Source organism: Pseudochaenichthys georgianus, chromosome 12, assembly GCF_902827115.2.
Source record: "Pseudochaenichthys georgianus chromosome 12, fPseGeo1.2, whole genome shotgun sequence".
Taxonomy (NCBI): Eukaryota; Metazoa; Chordata; class Actinopteri; order Perciformes; family Channichthyidae; genus Pseudochaenichthys; species Pseudochaenichthys georgianus.
Window position 1 is genome coordinate 13398023 of NC_047514.1, and position 12994 is coordinate 13411016.

At 41.3% G+C, this 12994-nt stretch overlaps 1 protein-coding gene across 1 annotated transcript; it reads right to left on the minus strand.

Moving 5' to 3' along the window:
- Positions 1-675: 675 nt before the first annotated feature.
- On the minus strand, positions 676-6849 carry stard7 (StAR related lipid transfer domain containing 7). The gene is made up of 8 exons (XM_034095834.1): positions 5910-6849; positions 5517-5677; positions 5299-5348; positions 4729-4839; positions 3507-3589; positions 3289-3388; positions 3112-3196; positions 676-2718 (listed from the first exon to the last, which is right to left on the minus strand). Exons 1-8 carry the CDS (start codon positions 6362-6364, stop codon positions 2540-2542), a joined length of 1224 nt encoding a protein of 407 aa, XP_033951725.1. The 5' UTR covers positions 6365-6849; the 3' UTR covers positions 676-2539.
- Positions 6850-12994: the final 6145 nt, after the last annotated feature.

The following is a 12994-nucleotide window of genomic DNA, read 5'->3' on the forward strand; positions in this document are numbered from 1 at the left end:
TACGTGTCAAAAATCAATATAAGAACTTTCAAAGATTATCTCGGCAAACAGAATCAGCACATGTTTCTTTCAAGTAGTAAATATAAACAATATTCAATAAGCTTCTCAAAACAAAAGCCTATCAACACCGAAGTATTTCTGTGTGGTCCTTTACTTATTTTTAACAAAATCATGAAATAAATCTATAATTAAAGTATGCTTAAAATATCACATTTTATTAAAAAATGCTAGATTCTCACAACATTTATAACATCCGATCCACCATGCCTATCTGATTTTAAGCAGGTTTTACGTGGAGTGTGATGTTGATGGATACTAGATAAATTGACAGCTTAAGTAGTACACTATGATCATATGTAGTGCATACTGTCAGTACTCTATGATATGAACAGCACATACTGTATGTAATAGGTAGTTCATTTGATTTAGGAAAACAGATTTAGCTATTAGAGTAACTTCCAGGCTGACGTGTTGAGCTGTCAGAGCGTTCAGTAAACTGCGGAGCCTCTTTGCAGTCCGTCACTGACCTTTTGCCCAGACAGGCAGAGTGGGGTTTACAGATTATCCCATTAGACAGGACTACGTTGGCTGCTTCGCACAAACACAAGGTTAATCACCATTTTATCTAAACAAGGTCAAATCCAAGAGTGCTCTGCAATGAACAGCTGAACCCAGTACGACACAGATGAAAATGTTTATTTGATCTGATTATTCACTAATCCATTTCAATCAGTCTTGAAATCACAGGGTAATAAGTGCACACAATTATTTTTCTGTCCCCAATTCATTCTCATGTGAAATCAAATTACAACCCAATTTATACTGCCTGCTAAAAGAAAACACAAAAGCATTATGCGACAACTCTTCTAGACTATGGCAGATGGCACAAAGCCGTCAGCAAATGGCAGAGCATTAACAGATACATTCGCAAACTGAACATTAGCAAACACAATGTTTAATTGGTTAATATATCGTGAGAGTCCATGTTGTTTGACCACAAAAGATAAATATAAAAAAACTGTCACACTTTCAACATATCTGTATATCACAGCTTACACTGACATTTTTATGAATATAATAGCTGGAAATATCATTTCAGAATTTTACAAATTTTTCAGTAGATATATCATTTATACTAATTCTGCTTTATCTTGAGATATCTACTGCCGCGTATTCACTCAGATTTACCACATGACTATTGACACAACATTTTAGAGCAAGATGGGATGTTTTTAAACACAAATTAATTTCAATATATTTTTTGACAGATTGTCAGGCTGTAAACTGTGTATTTGATTAGGCAAGGTTTTATTTCACATCATGTGAAGCTCTTGGTACATTCACAACACAGGGTTGTCAAATGAATTACAAAAACAACAAGGATGACTTGGAAGGATGGATTATAATTTCAGTAGAGCCCACGTAAATAACAAAAACCAAAGAAATCAAAACGCAGGACAAACATGTTACAGAGCTTGTGAGAAGGGATTTTTAGTATCCAGGCAATGTTCTTTTTTATGAATGTACAAGATCTAGAGTAACACAAAGAAAAAAAACACACCAATAATTTCAAAAGTACAAACTCCAGTTATGTCTGTTGTGGACACCATAAAAAAAATATTATATATATATGAGAACACATGAAATGGAAAAGGATGGTGGTGGGTGTTCCAAATTTCTCTAAAAAGGGCATTTACTCATTAAATGTGTCTTGGAGAAGTGCATCAGTACAATTGTATTTGAGGATTTATGTTGTTGTTGTAAGACACTATGCCCATATTGCTGAAGGACTGGTTCATCTTCAGAAGGCCGTTTTGTCAACGCACACATTTTCTAATAATAGCATCATTATATCTTTTTTTTTTTCATCCCATCCAGTCCAATGAAGAGCAATAAGCCATGCCACAGTCCATGAGTGGTAGAAATAAATCCCCGCCGAGGCCTCAATTCTTCATCGTCAGTACAGAAATTGTGGCCGTAGGTTTACAGTTTTCTGTTTTAGTGATGTCTATTAGAAGTCCGTTCATGTTCCATGTCCATTTCAACAACATCTCTCTGAAAACACACCTACAGTAATACAGTATTGTGGCTGCGGTCTGAACAGCCTTTAAACTCGAGCCTTGTCGAACAATGGAAGACAAGACATAGAATGACAATTGAGAGGAAGTTTTTTGGCAAAAGCATCTCCACAATTAGGAATTTTGGCTCGATCTTGACAAGAAATACATCATTACCAAATGAGGCAAATAATAAACCTGCGAGGTTAGGCCCTTATAGGGCCAATGTCAGCAGTCTGAATGAAAATCTCCACAGAAACGGTTGCACCAAAGCACAGTAATGCTGCCTTCACAGTCCATTGTTCTTGTGACAGCTCATCTATCACCGATTTGGCCATGTTATTTACTTGTCTTTAACGTAGGTTACAACTTCCATTTGCAGTTCATGCAATCTACTTAAAAGTTGGGCTGGAGGGTATAATCAAAGTTCAAGTGCACGTGAAAACACACCAACATAACCCCAGGTCTATATAATATCCATCTCAAGCGTAGATCTGTCCAGAACCACCTTTGTGTGACTTTTCTCCTCCGAGACGCTCCTGGCTCGATTGGCGGTTGGCGTCACTGGATTTGATGACACTGGCGTAGTCGAAGATCCCCACTTCCAAGTTCTTGGCCCTCAAGGTGGCACTATGCAGCTTCTCTAGAAAATCAGGCATACCTGCGAGGCACAAAGGGAGAGACTCCTTAGTGTCAGGTGTACAATACTCGGTAGGAAAACATTGAATGCGAAGAGTGAATACGAAAGCATAAATGGAAATTAGCTATTAGCTATAATCTGGCATATTGCATCTCTTCTCTTTGCTGAGATTAATGTATTTGTATGCATGGTCCTTCTATAAATAAATACATATAGATATAAAAATGCAGAAATATGAACGTAATAAAAATGCTTAAAATGTCCAGATTACTTGTGTAAGGATCTAAAGTGTGTGAATTTGGTGGTTATGGGGATACTTTGCTGCTTGACAGTTGATAGACAGGTAATTAAATGTGATCAAACGTAATGGTTCCATGCGGCCCAAAGTAGTTTTAACCAGTGAAAAGAGCTCACCACTTGACACCATCCAGTTCACGCAGTAACGGGGAAAGGCTGTCTGAGGGTCGTCACTGTAGGTCAGCAGATAATCAAATCCATTCTGTAAGGAAAACATACGTCAAACTCAATGGCTACAAAAGGACCCTGGATGCAAATTAAATACATTTGTGTCACAACAGATGCAGGACAAACCTCATCAAAGGACTTGTGAGGGCGGATGACCATCTTTGACTCGTATGAATGGACCCTTACAAACTCCTGAGTCTCTGGGACTCTGGGATGCTGGACGGCTCTAAAACAACAGAATTACAAATATTAAAAGAGTCTGAAAAATACAGACGCAACTACTTTATTAATGTATCAAAAATACAGCACAGTTGAATCAAGATACATTCTTTTTTAAGTCCTACCTGGATACCAGAACCATCAAGTTGTTTTCTGGGTCCACATCATAGCGGCGCACGTACACATAGTCCCTTGAGTACATGGGATACTGTGGGGGGGGATTAAACAAGGTTAGCAGCTGACAATCTTAAGCAAAAATGACCACTTCATAAGCCAAGGTTATACTTTGCTTGGACAACACATCAAAGGAAAAGTTTGAAGTTTCAAGGCTTTATTGTCATATGCACATTAGCCACAGTGTAGATATGGCAATGAAAAACTTAAGTCACAGGCTCCTCCAACAGTGCAACATGAATATATATAGGACGCAGAATTTCCGTTAGAATTTTTTTTTGCCGGTCAACATGTCCGTTAAAAATTTAAATCTTCTGGACAAATTGAGAAAGGTGCCGGTCAAAGGTCTTCTTTGTTATTTATTGAGCTTTAAAACAAATTGATATGATTCGATATTAAACAAACCAATTATAATAGATTAACTACATTATTCAAAAGTGTACAGTAACTTACAATAATAAACAGAGCACTCTCTCCCTCTCCTGACAGCCCGTCAGTATCACGCAGCTCGTGGATCAGTAATGAGTGACCCGACAGTAAAAATAAAACATATTTATAACTAGTTACGGTAGTTTGAGAGGTAATTAAAATAGCTACGTGTGATTTTCTAACCTGAAGTGCGTGTTTTGTCCGCTCACCGCTGCAGGTGGTCATGCAGAGCTGCGTGTCGACTTGTCAGCAGCAGCTGATCTCTCTCTCTCCCGTCAGATTAGACTTCACTCGCGTTTATGTCCATATCGATCAAATCCAGCTAGTTCTAGCTAATGATAGGACTACCTGCTTATTAAAAGACACCTAAACAATAAGCGTCGCTATGCAACCGGGTGAGGCCGCAAAGTATAGCGCAGCATTATGCATTTGTTTACATGCCCACCGGAACCCGAGGCATTACCAACAGATCAACGCACAATCAACCCATACAGGACATCTCTTTCTCCACATTAAATGTTAGACATTAGAATTTACTATTCTTATCCGTCACATACTATTCTTGTCTGTCACATAAGTGGTGCAACCGATGTGGTATTGTGCTAAGGGGAAATTATTTTGACTGGAGAGATTTAGATTTAGAGTCCGGTAATTACCGGCTAACGGAAGCTCTGATAGGACATCAAACAAATAAAACCTCCCTGTTAACACATTATGTAGGACAAATTCCCGGGAAAAACTCACAGGAAAGTGTGTAGCCCAGTGCACAACTTCAGAGCCTGTAGAGACATCTCTGTCCACCACTTCCAGCTTGATAACCAGTGCGTCCCATGTCTTCCTGTACTCTGTATCCAACTGGGGGAAAGCATAAGTCAAGGGTTGGGTGCTTAATATAGCACACAGAGCGAGATTTACGGTTGCTTTTGTCCTGCAGTGCAAACATGCTGGTTGCGCAATAGTAGCTGGAAAATAGAAATGTAAAACAGGCTGCAATATAAATACCATAAACATAACCCATGAAAAAATAAAAGTCCCAATGCTGTATATGAATTGCTTTACAAAATGACAAACATTCCCAGTTGCCTTTTACTTCAGTAATACACGGTTCATCAGTCAGAATTCCTAAGGGAGGAGATTGCAGCAAACCCAAAACCCTGATAAGAGATTAAGATTGCTGATCCCTCCTGGCTCCAGGTGTTTTTCTGATTATAAGCCAGCATCTCAGTAGAATAAGTAACTTTTGAACATATGTTTTGTATTAATTAAAGAAGAAACATTCATAGTAGCACATATCAACATTTGAAAAGTTTGTACCTGTACATTGAAGAACTGCCTTGGGGTGACATCGTTGTAGGAGCCCAACACTGTTAAAAAATAAATAAAAAGCATGCCGACTTCAGACCAACAATATCACCACCACCAAAGTACCATGAAAAAGCTACAAGCACAAAAGTAACTCGGAGTTAAATGTGTGCTTTTATTATCTGCGTTCCAGAGCCTGGCTACATATGTGAGATTGTGAGTTGGCTGACCTCTGTATTCGTAGAGGTGACTGTCAGGTATGGGTCGCTTCCACACTTTGAAGCCTTTTTTATCCATCACAACTTCCCAGCCAGGTTCAAGTCTGGAAGCTGTCCCTGAAGCTGTGTTTTGACATTTGACAGACTCTATTTCTTGTAGTTCAAGTCCACACCTTCAAATAGATGCAAACAACAGTGACATTATTATGGAACGCTGAATTTCAAATGCAAATGGTAGGAAAACAATATTGTCTGTTCTTGGAATAATTTAAACTGGATTAAGATGTTGATAATGTGAAAACAATAGCATGTTCACATGACTTTCATTATTCACTGACATCTGTTCAGAAGCTGAATGTCTTTTCTTGCCATTTTCTAAATATTAATTTATGTATAATTACAAACCTGTGAATGTCTTCATCTTGAATCTTCTCACTATCCCACATGAATATACCAGCCAGGGCCGCGAACAGCTTCCCACTGGGTGCATTCTTGCTTTGAAATCTGCGCCATAGGTTACCAACCAGGGTCCACCTGGTACGCTCGGAGTACAGGTTAGAATAAAGCTCTCCGATCTGGCACGAACGCCGGAGCCTCTGTCCGGTTACAAAGCCGCAGTGATCGGCAAATATGGAGAGCAGGCCCTTCCTCTTCTGTGCGGATCCAGCAGCCTCACTGGCACCGACACCTGCCCTCTGCAGCCAGGACAGCAGCAGGCCCATGCGCCTATCCAGCCATGGGAGACTCTCAAGCTTTCCTCTCCCCTCCTCGACTGTTCTCCTGAATGTCCTGCCGCTTTGAAGCTTTAATGTAGTTACACCGATCTCACAGATCGGACGACGGGGCATAGAGTGAAACATGCCAGCAGCGTTACCGTGACACAAGTTTCTAAAAACAAATTAGTTTCAGCAAAGTGCAGCAGCTAGCTAACAAACTTCTCAGCTAATGATAAAGGGTATGTTGAGATGCACAACGCATAACCTTTATACGGGTAAAAACACGGATTTATGTCCAGCAAAAGTCATACTTTGACTCTGGTTTTAACGTTAGTTAAGGAGATGTCCACGAGCACGCGTCATGTGTCTTTAGCATCAAGCTAGTTAACGTTATGAGTCAAATGTCTACAAGTACCACACTCAACACCGCCTTCTTTCTGAATCGATTCTCTAATAACGACAGTGTAGATTATATCTTCAAGAGTAATTCCAACACAATTGTCTACCTGTAAATCTTTCCTCCACAGCTTCACGCTTGCAAACTCTTGTAGAACATTTGACCTCCTTTTACTAGTCTCCTACACACCCACACGGAAGTCCCGCCTACAAACTGTACGGCGGCCGGTCATTAGACGTTTGTTTTTCAAGGCCTATTCTGATTGGTCCCAGTGGGAGCCTGTCTTAAATGAATTGTTCGGGCACAAGCAAGTACGCTAGCCCCTTACCTAAGCCCCCCACTTTCCAGTTTCTTCGATTAACTGGGATCAGATTTAGCGTGTAGGGGGGGGGGGAGTTAAACATTATAACAAAATCGCATCGAATCACCTTATAAAAGGATAAGGACAAAACACCAATTTCTGTTATGTATTGTATGTTATTATAGTAGTATACGGCAGATGGCGCTGTTTAATCATACATAAAACTAGGTTTCAATATGTCAACAAACAGTCCATAACTCATCAAATAAATAGTTATTTTATCAAAAGTAAAAATGTTATCAACAATTTTTTTTTTATTGTACATCTGAGCACTGGCCTCAATAATTTTTATAAAATATTACATTGCATTGGACACCACTCAGGCTGCCCAGATATCAATGGAAGTGTCTAATGTGTTTCGATTTATCGGACAATGGCCCTTTCTCATTTCATCAAATCCCCCTCCTCGACTCCTCGGTCCTCCGGTAGTGACCCGGAAATGAATTTCAGCGCGCCATGTTGAAGGACATCTCATTTCTCTAAATGCACTTCGAGGACCGAGGACCGAGCATCGAGCATCGAGGAGGCTCTCTGGATGAGCTCTAACCGAGCGAGGATACACTGATGGGTCCTCCACGGTCCTCCACGGCTCCATCGTGGATGCATTTCCGGCAACAGAGATGTTTCATAAGAGGCTTCTCTCAATTCTTAAATTTCCCCTCCTCGACTCCCCTCCTCGAGACTTAGTCCCGCCCACAGGAGATGCGAGCGGAGGACCGAGGAGGGGAACCGAGGAGAGAGGAGGGGAAGCAGCAGACGTTTAAAGAAATGAGAACTCCTCTCCTCTGAGCGGTCATATTAAAGCGACGTCTGTTCATTATTACGTGGCAACAGCTGCATCAGCTGTCAGTGTTTTGTCATATTTTATAATCTCTGTTAGATCAGCTGAACATTGTTCCCCCACATATTTACTTTGAATTCATTGAGAGTGCGGTATAATGAGACAATAACAGGCTACAGATGCGGACACACACACACAAATATATTTATATAAATATATGCAATTTAAAGTATGAGAGCACTCTCATAATAACCTAACACAATCAGAGACTGGATATATCCCCCCCCCTCTCTCTGGTCGCTGAAATGGAGAATTGAAATTACGGGCCAAAAGTTGTATTTGCAAGTATTAAAAGTAAGCAGAGGACACCAAACCAACTGAGACCTGTCTGTCCGCTGCATCTGCGCACTGTACAACACACACCTACACACTGTACCACACACACCTACAGCTCCTAAAGCATAATCAGGCTACAGCCGTTGTGTATTTTATTATGTGAAGCACTAAATGGTCTTAGAAAAATATCGACTCTTTGTTTGTAGATATCTACTAAACTAAAGCAAATAAAGAGAGTAGGCCTGTTATACTGAGTGATATACATTTTACACACTGCTCTGCTTTCTGCACGGACCTCACAGCTGTTCTCACTGTAAACATCGCGTTGCGATGAGAGCAGTTTCTAAAATAATATCCAGGGGATGCACGCCTCCACCGTTCCCGGAAATGCATCCGCGGAGGAGCCGTGGAGGAACCATCAGTGTATCCTCGGTTATAGCTCCTCCAGAGAGCCTCCTCGACGCTCGATCCTCGGTCCTCGGTGTGCATTTAGAGAAATCAGACGTCCTTCAAAATGGCGTGCTGAAATTCATTTCCGGGTCACTACCGGAGGACCGAGGAGTCGAGGAGGGGAAATGTGAGTATTGAGAAGCCTCTAAAGAGTCGTGACGCACGGCCGGACTTATCTCAGCCAATGACAGCTCTGCATGCATCCCCTGGATATTATTTTATTAACTGCTTTCATCACGACGCGATGTTTCCAGAGAGAACAGCTGTGAGGTCCGTGCATGCAGAAAGCAGAGCAGTGCGTATAATATATATATCACTCAGTATAACAGGCCAACTCTCTTTATTTGCTGTAGTTTAGTAGATATCTACAAACAAAGAGTCCATATTTTTCTAAAACCATTTAGTGCTTCACATAATAAAATACACAACGGCTGTTAGCTGTAGGTGCACGTGTGTGGTACAGTGTTGCGTATATGCAGCGGACAGACAGGTCTCAGTTGGTTTGGTGTCCTCTGCTTACTTTTAATACTTGTAAATACAACTTTTGGCCTGTAATTTATTTTCCTCATTGTAGCGACCAGAGAGGGGGGGGATATATCCAGTCTCTGATAGTGTTACGTTATTATGAGAGTGCTCTGTTTGATTCTGAAATTGTATATACATAAATATATACATGTGTGTGTGTCCGCATCTGTAGCCTGTTATTGTCTCATTATACCACACTGTGAATGAATCAAAGTAAATATATAAGTAGTCATGAACACACAGGGGCGGCGCCAGGGGGTATCTAGGAGTTGCTATAGCAACTCCAACAATTGGCCTAGCAACGGCTTAGCAACCCCATTGTTTTGATATGAAAATGTATCATATTTATACACATTCTCGCAGCCCGCGAGAATGTGTATTATGATACATTTTCGCGGGATCTATCAGGGGCGGGTCGTTGTAATTTACTGCGTGAACTGTTACTTGGCTAATTCTCAGTAGATCGAAAATGGAAACATTTCTCACAGTCACAGTCACAGAATGAGGCCAGAGAGGAGGAAAAGTGCGTTATTTAGGCAATGTTGTTGGTGGGAGTTAGGGACAGACCGCCCCTTCCAGGGGCCTATACTACGAAGCTGGTTCAACCTAACCTGGATATGTTTGAGTTAGCCGGTTGGCCTAATCCAAAACATACGCGCTCTCGCTAAACTGTACTACGACGCTGGTTATCAAGTGGATCGCTCAAGCCAGCCGTGTCCTATCTAGTTAGGTGCGCGTTCACATGAAAGGGGTGGTATCTGGAGCATTCGACCAATCACAAACATGGAGAAGCGTACTGACAGCGCAGCGTCATACTTCCTGAATGAAAAGTCAACTTTAATACTAGTCAAAAATGAAGAAGTTAAACTTTAAACATCCATGACTTAAACACTTTATCCAGGATAAAAGCCACATAGCTGCACCTGCAAGGTGAATACAGCTGGAAAAAGAAAAAGTGTTTGAATGCGTACATTAACAGGTTTATGATATCACTGCCCCGTCTAAAACACGATCTGACTTTAATTACATTTGTCTCGAGTGTTTCGTCAACTTATGTGTTGCTTAAAATAATACTTCTGCATACAGTATGTGACACTTTGAGTGTTGCACGGCCAGATACGGCTCAGCTGACTCAGATAAGGAGATATATGATACATTATGAAGTGATATGCCGCGGACTGTACTTAATGTACTCTGATCCGGTTACTTATGTTGTGGCCGATATTTAAGTAAGCGTTCTTAACGCTAATGTTATAATAGTCAGATTACTCTGAAGATGGAGGTGATATTCTATTCATGTTCACGTTCACACAGTCGGTGATTTTTGCCGGCCGTCTTTCCTGCGACGGCAGTTTTTCTGTATTTCCTTTCTCCTGTAATATGACTTGATCGCTTTAAACTCCGCACACTGAGCTCTGATTGGTCAGCAGGCGGTGCTTTCACTGAGTTGAGCTCTTAGCCTGCAACCTAACCTGGGGCCTATACTGCGAACCTGGTTCAACCTAACCTGGATATGTTTGAGTTAGCCGGTTGGCCTAATCCAAAACATACGCGCTCTCGCTAAACTGTCCTACGACGCTGGTTATCAAGTGGATCGCTCAAGCCAGCCGTGTCCTATCTAGTTAGGTGCGCGTTCACATGAAAGGGGTGGTATCTGGAGCATTCGACCAATCACAAACATGGAGAAGCGCACTGACAGCGCAGCGTCATACTTCCTGAATGAAAAGTGAACTTTAATACTAGTCAAAAATGAAGAAGTTAAACTTTAAACATCCATGACTTAAACACTTTATCCAGGATAAAAGCCACATAGCTGCACCTGCAAGGTGAATACAGCTGGTAAAAGAAAAAGTGTTTGAATGCGTACATTAACAGGTTTATGATATCACTGCCCGTCTAAAACACGATCTGACTTTAATTACATTTGTCTCGAGTGTTTCGTCAACTTATGTGTTGCTTAAAATAATACTTCTGCATACAGTATGTGACACTGTGAGTGTTGCACGGCCAGATACGGCTCAGCTGACTCAGATAAGGAGATATGTGATACATTATGAAGTGATATGCCGCGGACTGTACTTAATGTACTCTGATCCGGTTACTTATGTTGTGGCCGATATTTAAGTAAGCTTTCTTAACGCTAATGTTATAATAGTCAGATTGCTCTGAAGATGGGAGGTGATATTCTATTAATGTTCACGTTCACACAGTCGATGATTTTTGCCGGCCGTCTTTCCTGCGACGGCAGTTTTTCTGTATTTCCTTTCTCCTGTAATATGACTTGATCGCTTTAAACTCCGCACACTGAGCTCTGATTGGTCAGCAGGCGGTGCTTTCACTGAGTTGAGCTCTTAGCCTGCAACCTAACCTGGTCCCGACCAGGTTAGCTGCTTAGCATATATTACCATGGAGATCTAGCCTGCTAAAAAGAGAACCAGCTTCGGATGACCGGAAAGCCGGAGTTTTCCCTGAATTTAGCCGGCTAAGCGAAAATCCTGCTTCGCAGTATACCCCCCTGGTCCCGACCAGGTTAGCTGCTTAGCATATATTACCATGGAGATCTAGCCTGCTAAAAAGAGAACCAGCTTCGGATGACCGGAAAGCCGGAGTTTTCCCTGAATTTAGCCGGCTAAGCGAAAATCCTGCTTCGCAGTATACCCCCCAGGTGTGTGTGTGTGTGTGTGTGTGTGTGTGCGTTTTCCGGTGTGTGTTACGTGAAAGTCATGAGTGTTACACTATTGATTGGTTCTGTAAATAAAGAGAACGTTTTCGACATTGAAGGCTTGAGTGATCTTGAATAGCGGTGAACGCTACAATATGAACAGGCTCGTGCTTGGCCCACTGGTATTGTTTGTTTATTTTGAAAATTAACTAGCAACGCCGTGCTGTCATATAGCAACTGCTAAGCTACTACAGCAAAAAAATCCTGGCGCCGCCCAACACATCTGTCCATCCGACAGAGGGCTGCTGTGCCTCCTGTCATCATTAATGGACGTCTCTTTAAAATGACCGCTCAGAGGAGAAGAGTTCTCATTTCTCTAACCGCCTGCTGCTTCCCCTCCTCTCTCCTCGGCTCCCCTCCTCGGCTCCTCGGCTCGCATCTCCGGTGGGCGGGACTAAGTCTCGAGGATAGGAGTCGAGGAGGGGAGTTAGAGAAATGAGAAAGGGCCCATGTCTTTCCCATGAAAGGAGTGAGGGATTTCAGTACCATAAGACCATTACTAGATATTTGTTTACCTCGTGCAAACACAGCATGTGCCTTTTTATTTTTTGTCTTAACAATAAAAACAACAGAAGCAACCGACATATCGATTATATTCTGACTGCTATAAAAAGTTAGAAAACCTAGGCTACAACATTTGACTAATGAGCACAACGTAAATACATTTGTTTACTTCACATCGTTGAAGGAGGTCGATGATAAAGCCTGTTATTAACTGTTGGAGTGAAAGCTAGAAACACAAACGCAAGTTAACTTGAATGTTACTGTTTTTCTCTTTATTGACATTGACAATCCTCCTATCTAATCGTTTATTAAGTCGAGGTCACGTGTTTGGCTACTAGCGAGGAAGTAGAAAACAGGTACATATAACTGTCAGTAACTTGTATATTTCTCTAAAGACAAAAACAAATTAAAACACAACAAATACACATTTTGAAGTTACGAATTCGATTTTTCTTTGTTATTTTTCTTCAGATAGCGTAGTTTAAAAGTCACCGATTGACGAATTATAAAACAGATGTGAGCGCCACTCCTTCCTTTGTGAAATGCTGCATTCAGGCTCCAGCATAAGAATCGTATGAGAAAGTACCAGTGATCACTGCCGAACCATCCCTAACCATTGCCCAATGGATTTAGAATGAGGAAATGTTCCATGATCCTCAAATTAGTGACGTCAAGTTGGGATAGATAATGAGGGAGTA

Bases quoted from the DNA above. Each gene is read 5' to 3' on its own strand.
- stard7 (XM_034095834.1), bottom strand. From the start codon at position 6,364: ATGTTTCACTCTATGCCCCGTCGTCCGATCTGTGAGATCGGTGTAACT. The intron at 4,840-5,298 runs GTACAAACTTTT...GCTTTCCCCCAG, and splicing joins GGCAGTTCTTCAATGTACAG to TTGGATACAGAGTACAGGAA. The intron at 2,719-3,111 runs GTGAGCTCTTTT...TGTGCCTCGCAG, and splicing joins GAACTGGATGGTGTCAAGTG to GTATGCCTGATTTTCTAGAG.